A 15,408-nucleotide genomic window follows, 5' to 3' on the forward strand; every position below is an offset into this window, starting at 1 on the left:
ATCCAGTGGAAACAGTAGGAGCAAAATTATCCTGTTTGTATTGTAAACCTCATAAGTTACCCTTTTCAAATACTTCCCCAACATAATTTTCCACATTCTCTAAGTGACTGCCGTTGTCCAGGCAGCTATTTTCGAATCCTTCTATGTATATAAAGCGGGCACTGATGGGACAATGCATTTTCATCATGAGACCTTATTTGCGTTCTGGTCCTGTTGTTTCCATCTGACAAAAGATTCTTGGCTTGTGGGAGACAAAGCAGGGTGGGCCGGGGGGGGGAATCTTCTGAGGAAAGCTTGTACTGTACTTTCAAACACCCTTCAAAATTTGCCTTGTTTTAGCTAAATGTAATGTTCTTCATGAGTGTTAAAAGGGGAGAGGGAGAGAGAAAGAGAGAGAGAGAGACTCCTGGGAAAGATATTAGTCCATTTAAGGAATGAGAAATCACTGCATTCAATAACAGGTCTAAATACAGTCATGGAAAGGTCCCTTCTCTCGCCCCATAAGCATGAAAATGTCACCGTGTACTAGACGCAGTGGGGGAAAGATCCAGGAATCACTCATTTCTTTTAAAGAGGGCAAATAATTCTGCTAAGTGAGGACACGGCTAAATTTACGTGTGCCGTACACAAAACTTTTGAAGTGCTCCCGAGTCACAAAGGAAGTAGCTTCACCATACCAAGGAATATCACAAATTGTCCCTGGTGCTCCTTGCCTCTGGAGAGATGCGGTGTGTCTTGTGCGCTTGTGGTAATTAAAATTCCACACCAGGGATTTTGGGAAGGGGCTACAATTGAGTGGCAGAGGCAGACAGGCTTTGCAATGCGGTCAGTCCCAGGCATCTCCAGGTAGGACTAGGAATGCACCTTGTTTAAAAACCCTGAAGGACTGCTGCCAACCAGTGTAGACAATACAGAGCTAGACAGACCAATGCTTCGAATGGGTATAAGACTTCTTGTGTTCCTGTGATTTAAGGAAAAAGTCATAGCTCGGTGATAGAGAGAGAGAGAGAGAGAGAGAGAGAGAGAGAGAGAGAGAGAGAGAGAGAGAGAGAGAGAGAGAGAGAGCGCACGCACATAAATGCAGAAGGTCCCAGGTTTAATCCCTCGCATCTCTAGTTGGACCCTTATCTGCCTGAGACCCTCAGAGAGTGACTCCCAGTCAGAACAGACAATCCTGGGCTGGACAGACAAATACTCTGATCTGGTATGACAGTTTCCTATAATTCCTAATTTTGTGGCTGTATGAATTATTCAAATCCAATTAATTTGCAATACTATTCTCTATGGCTTTCTTTCTTTTTTTAAGTTTCCCCCTACAATTTATTGTTAGGTTCATTAGTTGTGAAAAGGAACAATATCTAACACAGGAACCTTAGTCCTCCACCCACTGAGAATCTTATTTGTCACCCCCACCCAACCTGTGAGATTTCAGCAGGCATTTGTGCCAATATTTTCAAGGTCATTTTCACTGCTGTAAGCGCTAGAAACTTGTTGCTTTGTTAGCAGTCATAACCATTGGCAGACCTATCCTCCATGGGCTTGCCTAATTCAGTATGGAGCCATCTAAGCTTGTGACCTTAGCCTCACACCTTGTGGAAACGAGTTCCGTAGGCTAATTGTGTGAAAGTAACAAAATGTTCCCATAAGCAAAATAGGAGCACCAATTCTTCTTTAAAAGAGTACAAAAACTGCCCGGAACCTCCTCACACTAATCAAAATGAGGTTAAATCATTTGAACAGTTAAAAACGAAAGTCAACTGTTTGGACCATTTGCATTGGACCAGTTGCAGAAAGCGCATTTTCAGAGGCGATAATAAGGAGGTAGCTCCATGTCCCTTGTCTGAGGTGCTCCCTAAGTGAAGCGTGTGGAGCTAATTGTGGTTTGGACATGAAATCTGTTTACTTTTAAAGATATTTAACAGCAACGAACTACACTCCTTCTCTGACTTTTCTTTTTTCCTAAAGAGGATTCGGTTCTGGAATCCATCCTACCTCTGTTCCCAGCTGAAAACAGGCAGGCGATTTCAAAAAAGGAAGAAAAATAAACTACAGCCATAGCAGCAAAGCGCCCGCCGTTAAATAGTGGTAACTCATATTTATTACAATTATATACAATCATATTTTATAGTTGGATTCTATACATGATCACACGGACAAGCACATTTTTTTTCGGTTTCGCCTCTTGGTGAGGATGAGGAGGCAGTGAGAGACCCGAGAGATGTTAGTTAACAGGAATCGAGGCTCTTTTAAATATCTATCTATATATTTTTCCTCTCTTTCTTTGAATGAAAAAGTGAACAGAGACTGGACATCGCTGGACCATTTGCTCCACCCAATAAGGCAGGGATGTGGGTTGAGGACCTTCATAGCCCTCCATGATGTTTTTGGGCTTCAGTTCCCATCAGCCCCTGTAGCAGCAGCCAGTGGTCAGGGGAGGAAGATGGGAATTGTAGTCCAGTGAGTTGTACTCTTTCCCAGCCCTGCAGTAAGGCAAAAGTGAGGTGGGCAAGAGGGATGGGGGGTGGATGCGGGGAGGAAGGGTGACACAGGAGCAAGGAACAGGCCTCCACACAAAAATCGTGAACTCTGCCTGGCAGATATGAGGGGCAAAGTGCCTCCTTGTTTCCTTTGTTCAGGCCCAATGACGTGGAAAAGGCATGGGGAACCACTGGACCTCCAGATGTTGCTCGGCTCTTATGCTGGCTGGGGCTGACAGGGGCCTGGCATCCAACAACACCTGGAAGGCCACAGCTGCCCCATGCACTGTTTAAAATGTTCTTCATAAAAGTCACAAGCAGCTACTCATGCAGAGACATGACAGGGAGTTTCCTTTCTGGACAGAGTTTCCAGCTACCAGGAATGGGAAACCTTTGGCCCTCCAGATGTTGCTAAAAGCCATCTCCCATTGTCCCAGACAATGGGAGAAGCTTGCTGGGGCTAATGGGAGTTGTAGTTCAGGAATGTCAGGAGGGCTCCCCGAAATTGACTTAGAAGAACTGAGCAGTCAACGGTCATGGCAAGAACCTGTACTGGAACTGGGAAGGAGACAGAAGGGGAACTGGGCTCAGTACCTTCTCCTCCTTCAGGGAAAATCATGAGCTTGCTTTAGGCATTTAACAGCAAGGAAAAATGAGGACTCATGAAGAAAGGGAGAAAAAGAGGAGTAAAGGATGAGAGACAGAGGAAGGGGGAGCAGCAGTGCTAAGCCTCAGGCACAGGGCATTTTTTTGGATGGGGCAGGAGATGTTAAGAAACTGGGCCAACAACCCAAGCCTTCACAGAATTGCTCCCTCTAATGTAGCAAATCACGCTGCCAGCAAACATGCCACACTATTGTTCCCAATACACTGTCTCCCATTCTAGTCCTACTCAGTGGAGACCCATGGGAATTAATAGGCATAATTAACTTAGGCCCATTAATTTCTGTGGGTCTACTCTTAGTAGAACTTAGCTTACAACCCTAGGACAAAGAGGGAGTTGGGGGATCTTCAGAAGACAACCGCTTTGTTCAGAAATGAAATGGAAGCTAGAGAATCTGGGAACCCCACAAAAAACATTTGCTTTTCATAAAAGGTGGGGGTGTTTTGTTTTTTTAATCTGAAACTGAACTAGGGGCAGGGAGGAAATAAGTCACCAGGGGGGAGAGAGACAGATGTCACACTGGTGGCTCTGGGGAGTCGTTCAGAAGGCAGTAGCCCCCCCCCCCTGTTTGCAAAGCGGATGTTAGTTGAGTTAGATGGTTGCCGGAGAGGAAGAGAGTTTAGGAACAGACAGGATGGAACCTGAGGTCCATCGTTTGATATTTGGATTTGTGTTATGTTGTCAGCAAGGAGGCCCATTTCTCTGGCTGCAGTGTGGGCCAAGTAGCAACCGAGCTCCTTTCGGAGGTGCAATGTGAGGGAGGAGTGGCTTGTAGCGTGAAAGAAAGGGGAGCCACTGGAAAACAGAACTGGCGGGTGAGGGGCTGCTCGGGCCTTGGCCCACAGGCCGCTTGGTTTGCAAGATGGTCACAATGCTAATTGTGTTGAATCACAGGGGCGAGACAGGGAGAAATCACTGGGCAGGGAGAGAGGCCCGAGGAACAGAGCACGGCCAAGAGGTGCAGAGGGTAGGGGTGAGCAGGTGGCACCCCTCCCCAGCCGCACTAGTCAATTTCGTTCTCGTTGCTGGCTCCCTCAGGCCTCCGTAGCTTTTCGACTTGCTCGTTGATTTGCCCATCACCTCCTCGCCGGTCCTCTGTCTGGACATCCACACATTCTTCCTCGTCTACATGGCTGACATCGTCGTCTTCGTCCTCTTCCTCTTCTTCCTCCCCCTCCTCGTCCCCTTGGCCCTCCCGCTTCTCCTCCTCGCCTTGGACCTCCATCCGGACTTGCCCCTTGAGGTCGATCAGTGCCTCGCCCCCTTCCTCAGGGCCCAGCAGGTGGCAGCTGACCTTGGGCCCTTCGGGGCTGTGGTTCTCCTTCACGGGCGAGGAGGAGTTGGACTCGTTGCTGACGGGGGAGATGTCACTGCTGGTGTTGTGGTTGTTGGTTACGGGGTTGGAGGGCGATGAGGGCTTCACTGGGATCTGCCAGGATGGGATTTTAGGCGCAGATGGAGAGGGAGGGAACTGCCTCCTGGGAGGAAAGGAAGAAACAGAGCAGCTTAGATCCAGCTCCATGACCTGCTGAATTGCTCCTTGTTCATAAAGGACCTAAGAAGAGCTCCTGTTCTCACAGCGGCCAACCAGATGCACCAATGGGAAACTCACAAGCAGGACCAGATCACAAGAGCACTCACTGTAGTGATTCTTACCTTTGTATAGTAAGCCACCTTCCAGGCATGCAAATGCAAACATACAAACCCCTCTCTCTATCCCCCATTCAGGCAAGCAAGAGTCAATAGCAGAGTTCAATGACATGTTCCAGCCAGGCATAAATACTCAAGAAGCGTGCACAGCAGGGCCAGTGAGGAAGCATGGCCTGGAGAGAGGAGATGCCAGAGGCCTGGGTGCCAGATAGAGAGGCCTGGAGAGGTTGCATTTGTCCCATGGGCCTGAGATCACCCCCACACCTGCATTCAGGAATCCCCAACAGGCTTCCATGGTCGCTGTTAACCCAGAATCCTGTGTTAGTCACTATTGTAGGCTAGGAGCTGTTTCTTAGAAAAGCCCTATGTAGTGTCAGGGACATGTAGGGATTTTCAGAGGTGGAATGAAAATGGGAGGACGTCTGACCCTCTTGGCAAAGCCTTTCCCCCCTTAGCCAAGAAGCCCCATATCGGAAGCGCCCGCCGCCTTCTCTGCATGCAAACGAGCAAACGCTCCGCATTATTCACCAGTATCATAAATGCTATCAAGAAATTCAATTGGGAGGCTTTTCTCCCTGGCTGCGGTGTCACGGCCTCTTGCTTTGCTGCAAAGGGAGGGCTTGAGCTGGCTGGTTCTGTTTATTTATTTTAAGAAATATATTTTCCAAAAGCACTTATCTCCACAGCCGCATTAATACACACATACACACACACCCCAACAGCGACAATGAATTTCCTGTTAATGATGAGATGTCCCTTTGCGGACACACAGACAAGAGGACGGGTGTCCTTGAGTTCTGCATGAGAAACAGAACTCCACTGGAGTTCTGCATGAGAAACAGGTTTAGGCCAGGGAGGAAATCCCAGGCCTGGGGGCAAAATGTGGCCCTCCGGTCCTCTCCGTTTGGCCCTTGGTACCCTCCCCAGGCCACACCCTCTCTTCTTAGCCACACTGCACAATGGCTGTGCTTTGTACGCTCCTTGAGTGTCTCTGCCTGGCTGGAAATGTGTCCTTGAATGGTGAAAATGCCTCTTGCTTGCGTGCATGGAGGACACAGAGTGGCATGTGTGTGTGTACAAACCAGCCTACTGCACAAAGGTAAAATGTGCATTCATTGCTCCGCCCACTTTTGCCTCTATCCCCGCCCACCACTGGCATGTTGCCCCTAGAAAGTTGCTTAAAAGGAAATGTGGCCCTTGGGCTGAACAAGAATCTCCATCTCTGCTTTAGACATACAGTGCATCACCCCACATATCCCAATTATTGATTTTTTTAAGAACCAGTGACAGCAGTGAGGGGGAGGGGAGGCAGACTCTGAAGATGCTAGATCAGGCATCCTCAAACTCAGCGCTCCAGATGTTTTGGGACTACAATTCCCATCATCCCTGACCACTGGTCCTGTTAGCTAGGGATGATGGGAGTTGTAGTCCCAAACATAGCTGCCAAGTTATCCCTTTTTTAAAGGGATTTTCCATTATGCTGAATAGGCTTCCTCGCGAGAAAAGGGAAAACTTGGCAGCTATGGTCCCAAAACACCTGGAGGGCCGAGTTTGGGGATGCCTGTGCTAGATTCATTAGCCAGCTCCTAAAGTCCAACTCCTAAAGTCCATGGGGGTCCATCTGGTCCATGGGGTCATGAAGAGTCGGACACGACTAAACGACTAAACAACAAAAAAGTCCAACTCCCTCCCTGAACAGAGAAGGGCCTAGGACCAGCTATGCCTGGTAGGGCAGCTTCAACTATTCTTGGACCGGGAAGGTATAACTGCAAGAGTTCAGTCATTGGCATCTGGATTACTGCAAAAAAATTACTGCATTGGCATCTGGATTACTGCAATTCACTCTGTGGAGCTGCCTCTGCCCTGGAAACCACAGCTACGGTAGTACAGAATGCTGCAGCATAGGAGCGAGACCCTGCTAGTAGCTCCTCTGCTCCCACTAAATCCTGCTCAGAGTAGACCCACTAGGTGGCATTGAACTAGATTTTATTCCAAGCAGACCCACTGAAATTAATGGACCTCACTTCATGTTCCTTATTTTCAATGGATCTACCCACTGAAATTAACAGGCCTAAGAGAGTCACTCGTGTCCATTAATTTCAATGGGTATACTCTGAGCAGGACTAGCACTGGATGCAACCCCTACAATTTGTTAATCTGTTGGTAAATCGCTTCGAGACTGTTTTGGTATCAAGCAGTATATAAGCACAGGAAAAAAGAAAGACAGGTATGCAGAGAGGCCCTGTGGGTCTGTGGGTTGCGTTATAGAGAAACTGGCCCCTTAGAACTTCCTCCAAGAGGGGAAGAGTGCTGTTGTGTTTGAATCCTGCTTGCGTGTTTCCTGCAGGCAATGGGATGTCCACTGAGAGAGAAGACGATGCTGGACTTAGATGGGCCATTAGCCTGTTCCTGCTGCCAGTCTCTTCGTAGGATCTTGTGGTTTTGTATTATTGCATACCTGTTTAGAAGCAGCCCTTTTAACGAATAAATCTCCGACTTCAGCTCGTTGATATTCTGAGATTCCAGGATCCAGTTAGTGGACGTCGTGGCCTAGGGTGCAAAGAGGAAGTCTTGGTCAAAGGCAGGTGAACTCAGACGTGGACTTTCAAGAGAAAGTATCCCAAGAACACAGGCTCTCAAAAGCGTTTCTGAGGATGGCCAATCTCCTGCATTGTTGGTCTTTCAAAGGACTCATAAAGGTTGCAGGCAGATGTTTCCACTACAACAGCTAGGAGTTAAGGGGACAGCACATGAGGATTGGCCTGCCTTGATTTTTTTAAAAAATAAACAATTTTTATTGAAGGCCAAAGAGGGATAATGGATGTACGAATTTGTGCATGGAATTACCTTGAGCTCTCCAACCACAGGACTTTTGCATCAGGATCTGCCTGGTGGATATATTTTTTTTTTTGGGGGGGGTGTTAGGTATACCCTACAAGCCTGCCCACCCTTAACTAACCCCAAAGCGTTCTGACTAATAGTTTTCTAACCATTACAACAGTAAAGGGCTTTTTGTGGGGTGGAGAGTTAGTATCCCTGACCTTGCAATAACCCTGGCATAACTGTAACCAGTTGTCACAAGTGGTCGCAGTGCAAGGCTCAGGGGAGAAGGAGGCAACAGGCTCCGCCCATAAGCCACCATTTTGCCACTGAGGGACCTGGGGACCTTCTGCATGCAAAGCAGATGCTCTACCACCGAGTTGCAGCCCTGCGCTTAACACATAGCAACATACAAGAAGCTGTTTTATACTGGATTGGATTGAGTCAGAAAACTGATCCACCTAACTCAGTACTGTCTGCATTGACTGGAACCAGCTCTCCAGGGCCTCAGATCAGGGACATCCCATGGAGGTTGAATCCGGGACCTTCTGCATGCAAGACAGGTGTCCTGCCACTAAGCTATGGTCATTTCCTGATCCTCAGGGTTCCAGAGTGTGTTTGTGTTTTTAAGAAGGGGGATCCTGCAACTCTCAAGTCCATCCATGCCAGGTGTAATCCCTGGTTGGTCTCGGGGAGGGGGGGGGGACACACACACCCAGCCCTACATGGAGAATGAACCTGGGGCCTTCTGCATGCAAGACAGGTGCTTGGCCACTAAGCCGAAGCCGTTCCTTCATCCTTGGGCTTCAAGTTGTTGTTTTCTTTTAAGTGGTGATCCAGAAACCCTGAAGTCCATCCATGCCAGATGTAATCCTTGGATGGGCTATTTAAGTCTCAGCTCACATCATCTTGCTTGAAAGTGGCTCCCTGTTGCTGCTGCTGCTTTGGCAGCAACCATTGAAGTCCCATCCCCCCCCCCGCCGCCTGCTTTTCTGGCAGCGACAGGCTCAGCTCCATAGTAGCTGACAACCCAGGCACAGATGTGTTCCCCAGGGAGGATGCCACTCCCTGAGCCTCTGAGGCAGTGGGGAATCCACAAGCCACCGTTTTTGGCTCTCTCGCGCTCTTGGAGCCCTTTGAAAACTGCAGAAGCACATTAAAGGAGCAGAGAGTGGTTTCCACTTGCTGGCCTATGCAAAAGGGATTCGGATTTCCAAAACACATATGGTGCCAGATGCTGCAGGATTTAAGAAATAAAAACCTGACATCTGGGGCTTTTAAAGCCAGCCTCTTTTAAACGGCCACAACAAAAACAAAAAACAAAACCCGCAAAACAAAAGTGGTAGAAAATTCGAGCCTACACACACACACAAATGAATGTAGCAGGTTTTCCTTTTTTCCTTTTAATTACTTAAAGCCCTTCTTTTTCATTTTTTACAGCATGTCAGCAGGAGTCTGAAAAGCCGACATAAAAACTTAAAGAGCACAGCTGAAAAAACTATGGTTGGTTTTTTGTTTTTGTTTTTAACTACTAAAGTTTAGGGAAGACTTCCCCAACCTGGCACCTTCTAGATGTTGGACTGCAACTCCCAAATGCAGCCAGCATGCCCAATGGTCAGGGAGGATGATGGGAGCTATAGCCCAATGACATCCACCTAAACTTTGGAGCTCCCTGCCTATTGATATACACCGTACACTGTTCAGTGCCTGCTTGAAACATCTATGTTTAGGCAAATCCTATCTGGACACATAGAATGCTGACATGTTCTTTTCCTCCCTACTGTCAATTGGTTTTTAAATAATTTTAAAATAAGTGCGTTCAACTGTCTTTTGTTGACTAATGTTTTAAAAACAAAAACAAATGTAAAGCACTTTAAGGTTTTGTTGCAATCTAGTATATGAATGCTATGAAATGGGGAAAAATGCACACATACACACATTGTTATTTTATATAAACAGCAGCACGTGTCACTATTTTTGGAGGAGGGCTTTAGAAAGAAGAAAAGAAAGAGGGAGGAGGAGGAATCTTGAAAGACTCCCCATCCCAACAAGCTACTTTTCTCTCCTTAAAGCATAACATATGCTCTTGATCTTAACACTTCTCAGACTCAGAAGAGAGAGTCTCCCAATTTCCTGGCTGGCTCCAGGCCACCAGCAAGACCTTCTGTCTCCCCAAAGGAAAAATGAGTGAATGGGGGCTTGGGAGGCCGGATTCCCTTTCTCCTGGTACCAAATTATTTAGGGCATCATTTGTGCCCTCCCTGCAGCCTGCGTGGCCAAATGCCAGGGGTGATGGGAATTGCAGTCCAGCAAGATCTGGTGCACCAGAGGTTCCACATGCCTGGACTAAAGAATCCTAAAAACTGGAAACACTAAGCAGAAAGGAGGCTCCCTGCTGCATCTCTGCATGAACGCCTGCTCTGGCTTTTTGTAAGCCTGATTTAAAACACGGATGCGGTACATTGCTCGTGCTGCCCAGCAGCTGCTGATGTGCTTAACTCCTGTCAAATCCTTCTTAAAAATAAAATGCCACTGCAGCATATTTCGTGGCAATCGCTTTTGCAAGCTGTTTGAGGACCCGTTTTTGCAGTTATCAAAAGGGTAAAGGGTGATGAGAAATACCTTGGAGGAAGCCAGTTCTTGAGTGAGCTCCTGAATTTTCTGCTGCTGTTGGATTAGAAGTTCCTGGACAGAAGCTAAAGTTGTCTGAAGTTGAGTCACTATTTTAAAAGAGGAGGGAAACAGAGGCGGAAATGAGATCGCAACAAATGCAAAGTGTTCTGATGTCCAACTACAAGATGCCTCCGTTCTTTCTACGTCTAATTTATCCGTGGCTTTTGCTTGCCCGAACCGCTTATAATTTATCAACGCCATGGGTAATCTACCTGCACTGTTATCTAACCTCCCCTATTTCTACTTTATCTTCCCTTTGTATAGGTGTCTATAAGCCCACAGTATATCTATCCAAAACCTCTCCCTTCTAATTATATCAGTTTATGATTTGCACTGTCTCCCTGAACTCGCACAGCCTCGGTGTCATTTATCTACCTCTGAACTGCGCGGGGGGGGAAGCTCTCCTTCGCGCTTGAGGTCTGTATATGGTTTGGAAGAGGACAACACTCCTGGAATAAGCGGCAGCAGCAAAGAAGGAACAGAAGCCCAAGTCACATCCGCAAAATACACTGAATGGGACTGAACAAGGAACCTCCCGCTGAGCTACAGCCCCTCCCCTATTGGGGGATTGGGAAGACAACATAGAATCATAGAACTGTAGGGTTAGAAGGGGTCCAGTGGGTCATCTAGTCCAACCCCTGCAATGCAGGAATCTCAACATGTGTTCCTCCATTCAATTTGAAACCCTGCTTAGGTTTGCAAAAATGTGCTAGCAGTTTTATTGCTGGGCAATTCAAAAGCAGCAGTTATCCTCCCCTCACTTTAGAAGATGCTCCTGTGCTCTGCATCTATGTTCTCACAACAGCACATGAATCAAATAATTATGCACAGCATGGAAAAAGCAGAGAAAAGTTTTTTTCCCTCCCTCTCTCATAACACTAGGACACATGGGCATCCAATGAAGGTGATGGTTGGAAGAGTCAGGAACAGACAAAAACATTTAAAATTTACTATGAAGCAGCTGCCTTTTGTTGGTTGAAAGAGTGGTTTACATTGGAAAATTCAGATATTTTGGATTTAGAAGGTTATGACAATGTATACGGTTGGCATGCATATGTATGGTATGATAAAGTGAAAGCCCACAGAGGCTTTAAAAGACATATAATTAGAAATTCATTGTACAAGGTTTGGGCCAGATATAAAGATTTACTAGAAAGGAAAACACCTAAATGGATTTCACCTTTGGAGGCCAAGGCTCGTAAAAGGTTAAATACGGAGACCGGTTGGCCGAAATATAGAGATTTATTGATTGAAGATGGAGACCAATTTAAGTTAAAAACATATGAGGAGTTGAAAGGTAAATTAGATGATTGGCTCCAATATCATCAGATAAATGAAGTGTTTAAAATGGATAGAGTAATTGGTTTTCAAACAGAGAAGTCAAAGGTGGAAACAGAACTACTAGAACCTAAGACGAAAACACTTTCCAGAATGTACAAATTGTTGCTAGAGTGGCATACGAAAGATGAACAAACAAAAAATGCTATGATTTTGTGGGCAAAGGATGTGGGACATAACATCATGATTGAGGAATGGGAAAAGTTGTGGAAGGAGAATATTAAGTTTACTGCGTGTAGTTTATTAAAGGAGAATATAATGAAGATGATGTATAGATGGTATCTTACACCAGTAAAATTAGCAAAGATATACCACAACCATGATAATAAATGTTGGAAATGTAAATGTCCACTAGTGAATGACTTCTGGAATAAGATTTATAATGAACTTAAGAAAGTGCTGAAAAGCACATTTGTTAAGAAACCAGAGGCATTCCTAGTGGGCATTGTAGGAAAGGAGATCCCTAAGAAGAAGGCATCTTTTTTTATGTATGCCACTACAGCAGCGAGACTTTTGATTGCCAAATACTGGAAGCAGCAAACATTACCAACGATTGACGAATGGCAGATGAAGATGATGGAATTCATGGAAATGGCTGAGATGACCGGACGAATCCGCAACCAGGGAGAACAAGCGATGGAAGAAGAGTGGAAAGATTTTAAATTGTACTTAAAAAAGTATGCCAAAGTAATATTTTAGATTAGAAATTAAGTGGTAAATAAAACTGTGGAATATTTGAAGAGGTTATTTAGAAGGGGGAAAAAAGAGAGATGTATTTTAAAAGGTGATTATTTGGATGTAGAATTTGCTATTTAGAAATGTATATAAGAACCACAGGGACGGGAACCCGAGGAGGTCCCAACTGACATTGTGAGGAAGATAAGATGTAATGCTTTATATTTTTTATTCTTTGTTTTTCTTTGTATTTTTGTATTCTGTATTTTTGTTTTTTCTCCTTTTTCTTTTATATTGCTTTAACCCTTTTGTGGAAAATCAATAAAAAATATTTTTTTTAAAAAAAGGAACAGACAAAAACAAAGGACTCCTTCCTGGAGCAGGCAATAGTGCCATAGTGCCAACAGTTTGGATGTCTTTAAAAGGGGACTGGACAAATTTGTGGAGGACAAGGCTACTAGCCATAATGACTATGCTCTGCCTCCAGAGTCAGAGGCGGTAATTCTGCTGAATACCAGTTGCTGGAAGCCACAGGAGGGGAGAGTGTTCTAGTGCTTGGGTCCTGCTTAGCAGGCTTCCTATTGAGGCACCTAGGTGGCCACTGTGAGAATAGGATGCTGGACAAGATGCTGGCCTTTGGCCTGATCCAGCAGGGTTGTTATGCTCTAGGTGAAGGGCTGGGTAAAAATCATTTACGTGAATATAGCAGATGGGGGAGTTCTTCCTCTGGATACATTTCTCTCTCCCCCCCCCCCCGCCCCACCCCTCTCTCCAGGAAAGAAAACTCAGTTGTGGCAGGGGGGACTGATTATCACTGCTCAGAGGTTCCCCCCAACTCCCCCCCTTTTTCAAATTATAAACCAGTAAACAGGTTCATATAAAAAGAGAGAGAGAGGAGAGAGATTTCACTAGTGTGACAGGTAACAGCTAATCTAGGTCATCCGTCGGGGCAGTGTGTAATGAAGAATAGCCCTATGGAGTCAATAACAGAGAAGGTTGCCGGGGTCGGAGGACGAGGCATAATTACAGACTCTCTTGACCCTGCCTTGAGTACTCAGAAGGAAAAAAATGTGGAGGGGAAGGGGTGGCAGCAGAGCAGGTGCCCCCACCCGTCCCCCAAAAGAAAAAGGAGGGAGAGGGGGGGGAAAACCCAAAGAAAACCCTCAGAGAAGCAGAAATTAAAAATGAACTTTACAGCCCCTTCGAAAGGCTGTCATTTTATTCCCCTTATTAATATTCTGAGGTTGGGAGCCTTTCCGTAAAAACATAATTAATTGAGGCCGCGCCGACAGTAAACAAGCAATTTCAAATTAAACCGAAATGACGGCGGCTTCATTTGCAAATGTGAACAGATTTCTCAGAGCAGATAAATGAAGTCACCACATAAAGTGGAGATGGAGGAGAAGGTTGGAGAAAGGAGGGAAGATTGAGGGTGGGGGCGAGAAGAAAGGAGACGTGGGGGGGGGAGAGAGAGAGAGACGTGGGGAGCAGGGGCTTTGAGGGGCAGGGACTGATGGAATCATTAATCTTCACCTGTCTGCGTCACGCTGCCACTCATCTCAGAGATGCTCGACTCGATCCTCTGCAGTTGCTTCCTGTCTTCTTTGCCGCCCATGATCAACGGGAGCAGGTATTTCTGCACCAAAACAGCAGAGAGCTAAGTGAGTTGACAGGAGGAAAGGAAACGGGGGTGCATTTGAGCTTAGCTCAAGCACCCTGAAATCTGAACCACACATTCCTTGCCAGACATCAATCAGTGCCTGATGGGGTGCTACACATAGAACGGCACATCGTCCAATCGGGTCCAATTAAGATATCACACTAAACTGGGTTTTGCACTTCCAACCGTAGAGGCAAACTATCGACTGCTTCAGACCTAATTCAAGCACCCTGAGAACCGTGTATTCCTTGCAAGACTTCAATCCGCACCAGATGGGTTGCTAGATGCTGCATATATAGAATTGCCTCGCATCCAGTGGGACGTGATTCAGATATCACAGCAAACTACGGTTTGCACTTCCAAACTTACAGGCAAACTATGAGTTGGTTGAGACCTAATGTTAGCCCAGCCTTCGCCAATCTGCTACCTTCCGGATGTTCTGGGTCTCATATCCCATATTAGGCTGGGATATTTTTGTCATCCCCAAATATACATGGATGTATCCAATACAAGTTCAACTCAGGGCAAGCCAAGGGAATTTACTCACTTTGGCCTATTTATTTCAATGAGTCTACTTTGACTTAGTTGGATAAAACACCAGATTGAGATGGCAGAGTTAAACTGTAGCTTGGTGTAATGAGAGTGAGTCTACCTCCCCTCCCAGGCTTAGGTACTCCTCCCTCCTCTGCAAGGGGGGTGTTTGGTTTAGCATGACATCCAAAATGCAGACCCTGGCTCACAGCTGGTTGACTGTACTCCCATTTTTCTGAGGCACAGCTATGACTGTAAACAAAGTTTGCCAAGTCAGACCTTAAGCTAAACCATCGTTAGCACAAGCTATGGTTTACAAACCCACTTCAGACAATGGTTTGCAATTCTGATTTGCTGGCACATCACAAACCATAGCATTATTAAAGTTCAAGCCAGGCATATACACTTGCAGTGTGAGCAGGGGAAATGGCAGGTATGAGCTGGGGAGACCTCCTCTCATTCTGCCTCAAGTCCTTTGGAACAGGCCATGGGGACGGAACTGGTGAGAGAGGCATTTTAGGCCCTGAGACCTTGCAGGTATAGTTTGATATCATCATCATCATCATCATCATCATCATCATCATCATCATCATCATCATCTCTGTCCCAAAGGGAATTTCAGATTTGCTGTACTACAGAACAGAAATATTAATCTTCCACCTCTGGAAGAGAAAAAGAAAGCCTAGCATCTGCCTCTAATCTTTGCTTTTAAGATGAGAAATAAATAAATAGTGTCTATCTGGAGAGAGAAAGATGTTGAAAGGTACTTTTTAAAGAGAGTTTACTATGCTTTTAAATAAATAAATAAAACCCCGCAAGATTGAAGTGCCTGGGGGTGGGGGAATATGTTCTCCACTTGATCTACAACGTTAATGATACAGATGTCTGGCGTCAGCCTCGTTTACGTATTTGCATATCTG

The 15,408-nt window shown here is 45.9% G+C and overlaps 1 protein-coding gene across 2 annotated transcripts in view; it reads right to left on the reverse strand.

Annotated features, from left to right (window-relative positions):
• Positions 1 to 2,080: 2,080 nt before the first annotated feature.
• Positions 2,081 to 15,408, reverse strand: part of PEX14 (peroxisomal biogenesis factor 14) — a 116,238-nt gene continuing 102,910 nt past the window's right edge. For both annotated transcript variants that reach the window (XM_035120490.3, XM_088671549.1), the window contains 4 exons: positions 13,831 to 13,933; positions 10,234 to 10,331; positions 7,250 to 7,341; positions 2,081 to 4,619 (listed from right to left, as the gene is read on the reverse strand). In XM_035120490.3, coding sequence (XP_034976381.1) covers positions 4,145 to 4,619; positions 7,250 to 7,341; positions 10,234 to 10,331; positions 13,831 to 13,933 — 768 coding nt within the window. In that variant the 3' untranslated portion in view covers positions 2,081 to 4,144. The remainder of the gene's footprint in view (positions 4,620 to 7,249; positions 7,342 to 10,233; positions 10,332 to 13,830; positions 13,934 to 15,408) is intronic.

This window comes from Zootoca vivipara, chromosome 6, assembly GCF_965207765.1.
Source record: "Zootoca vivipara chromosome 6, rZooViv2.hap1.1, whole genome shotgun sequence".
NCBI lineage: Eukaryota > Metazoa > Chordata > Lepidosauria > Squamata > Lacertidae > Zootoca > Zootoca vivipara.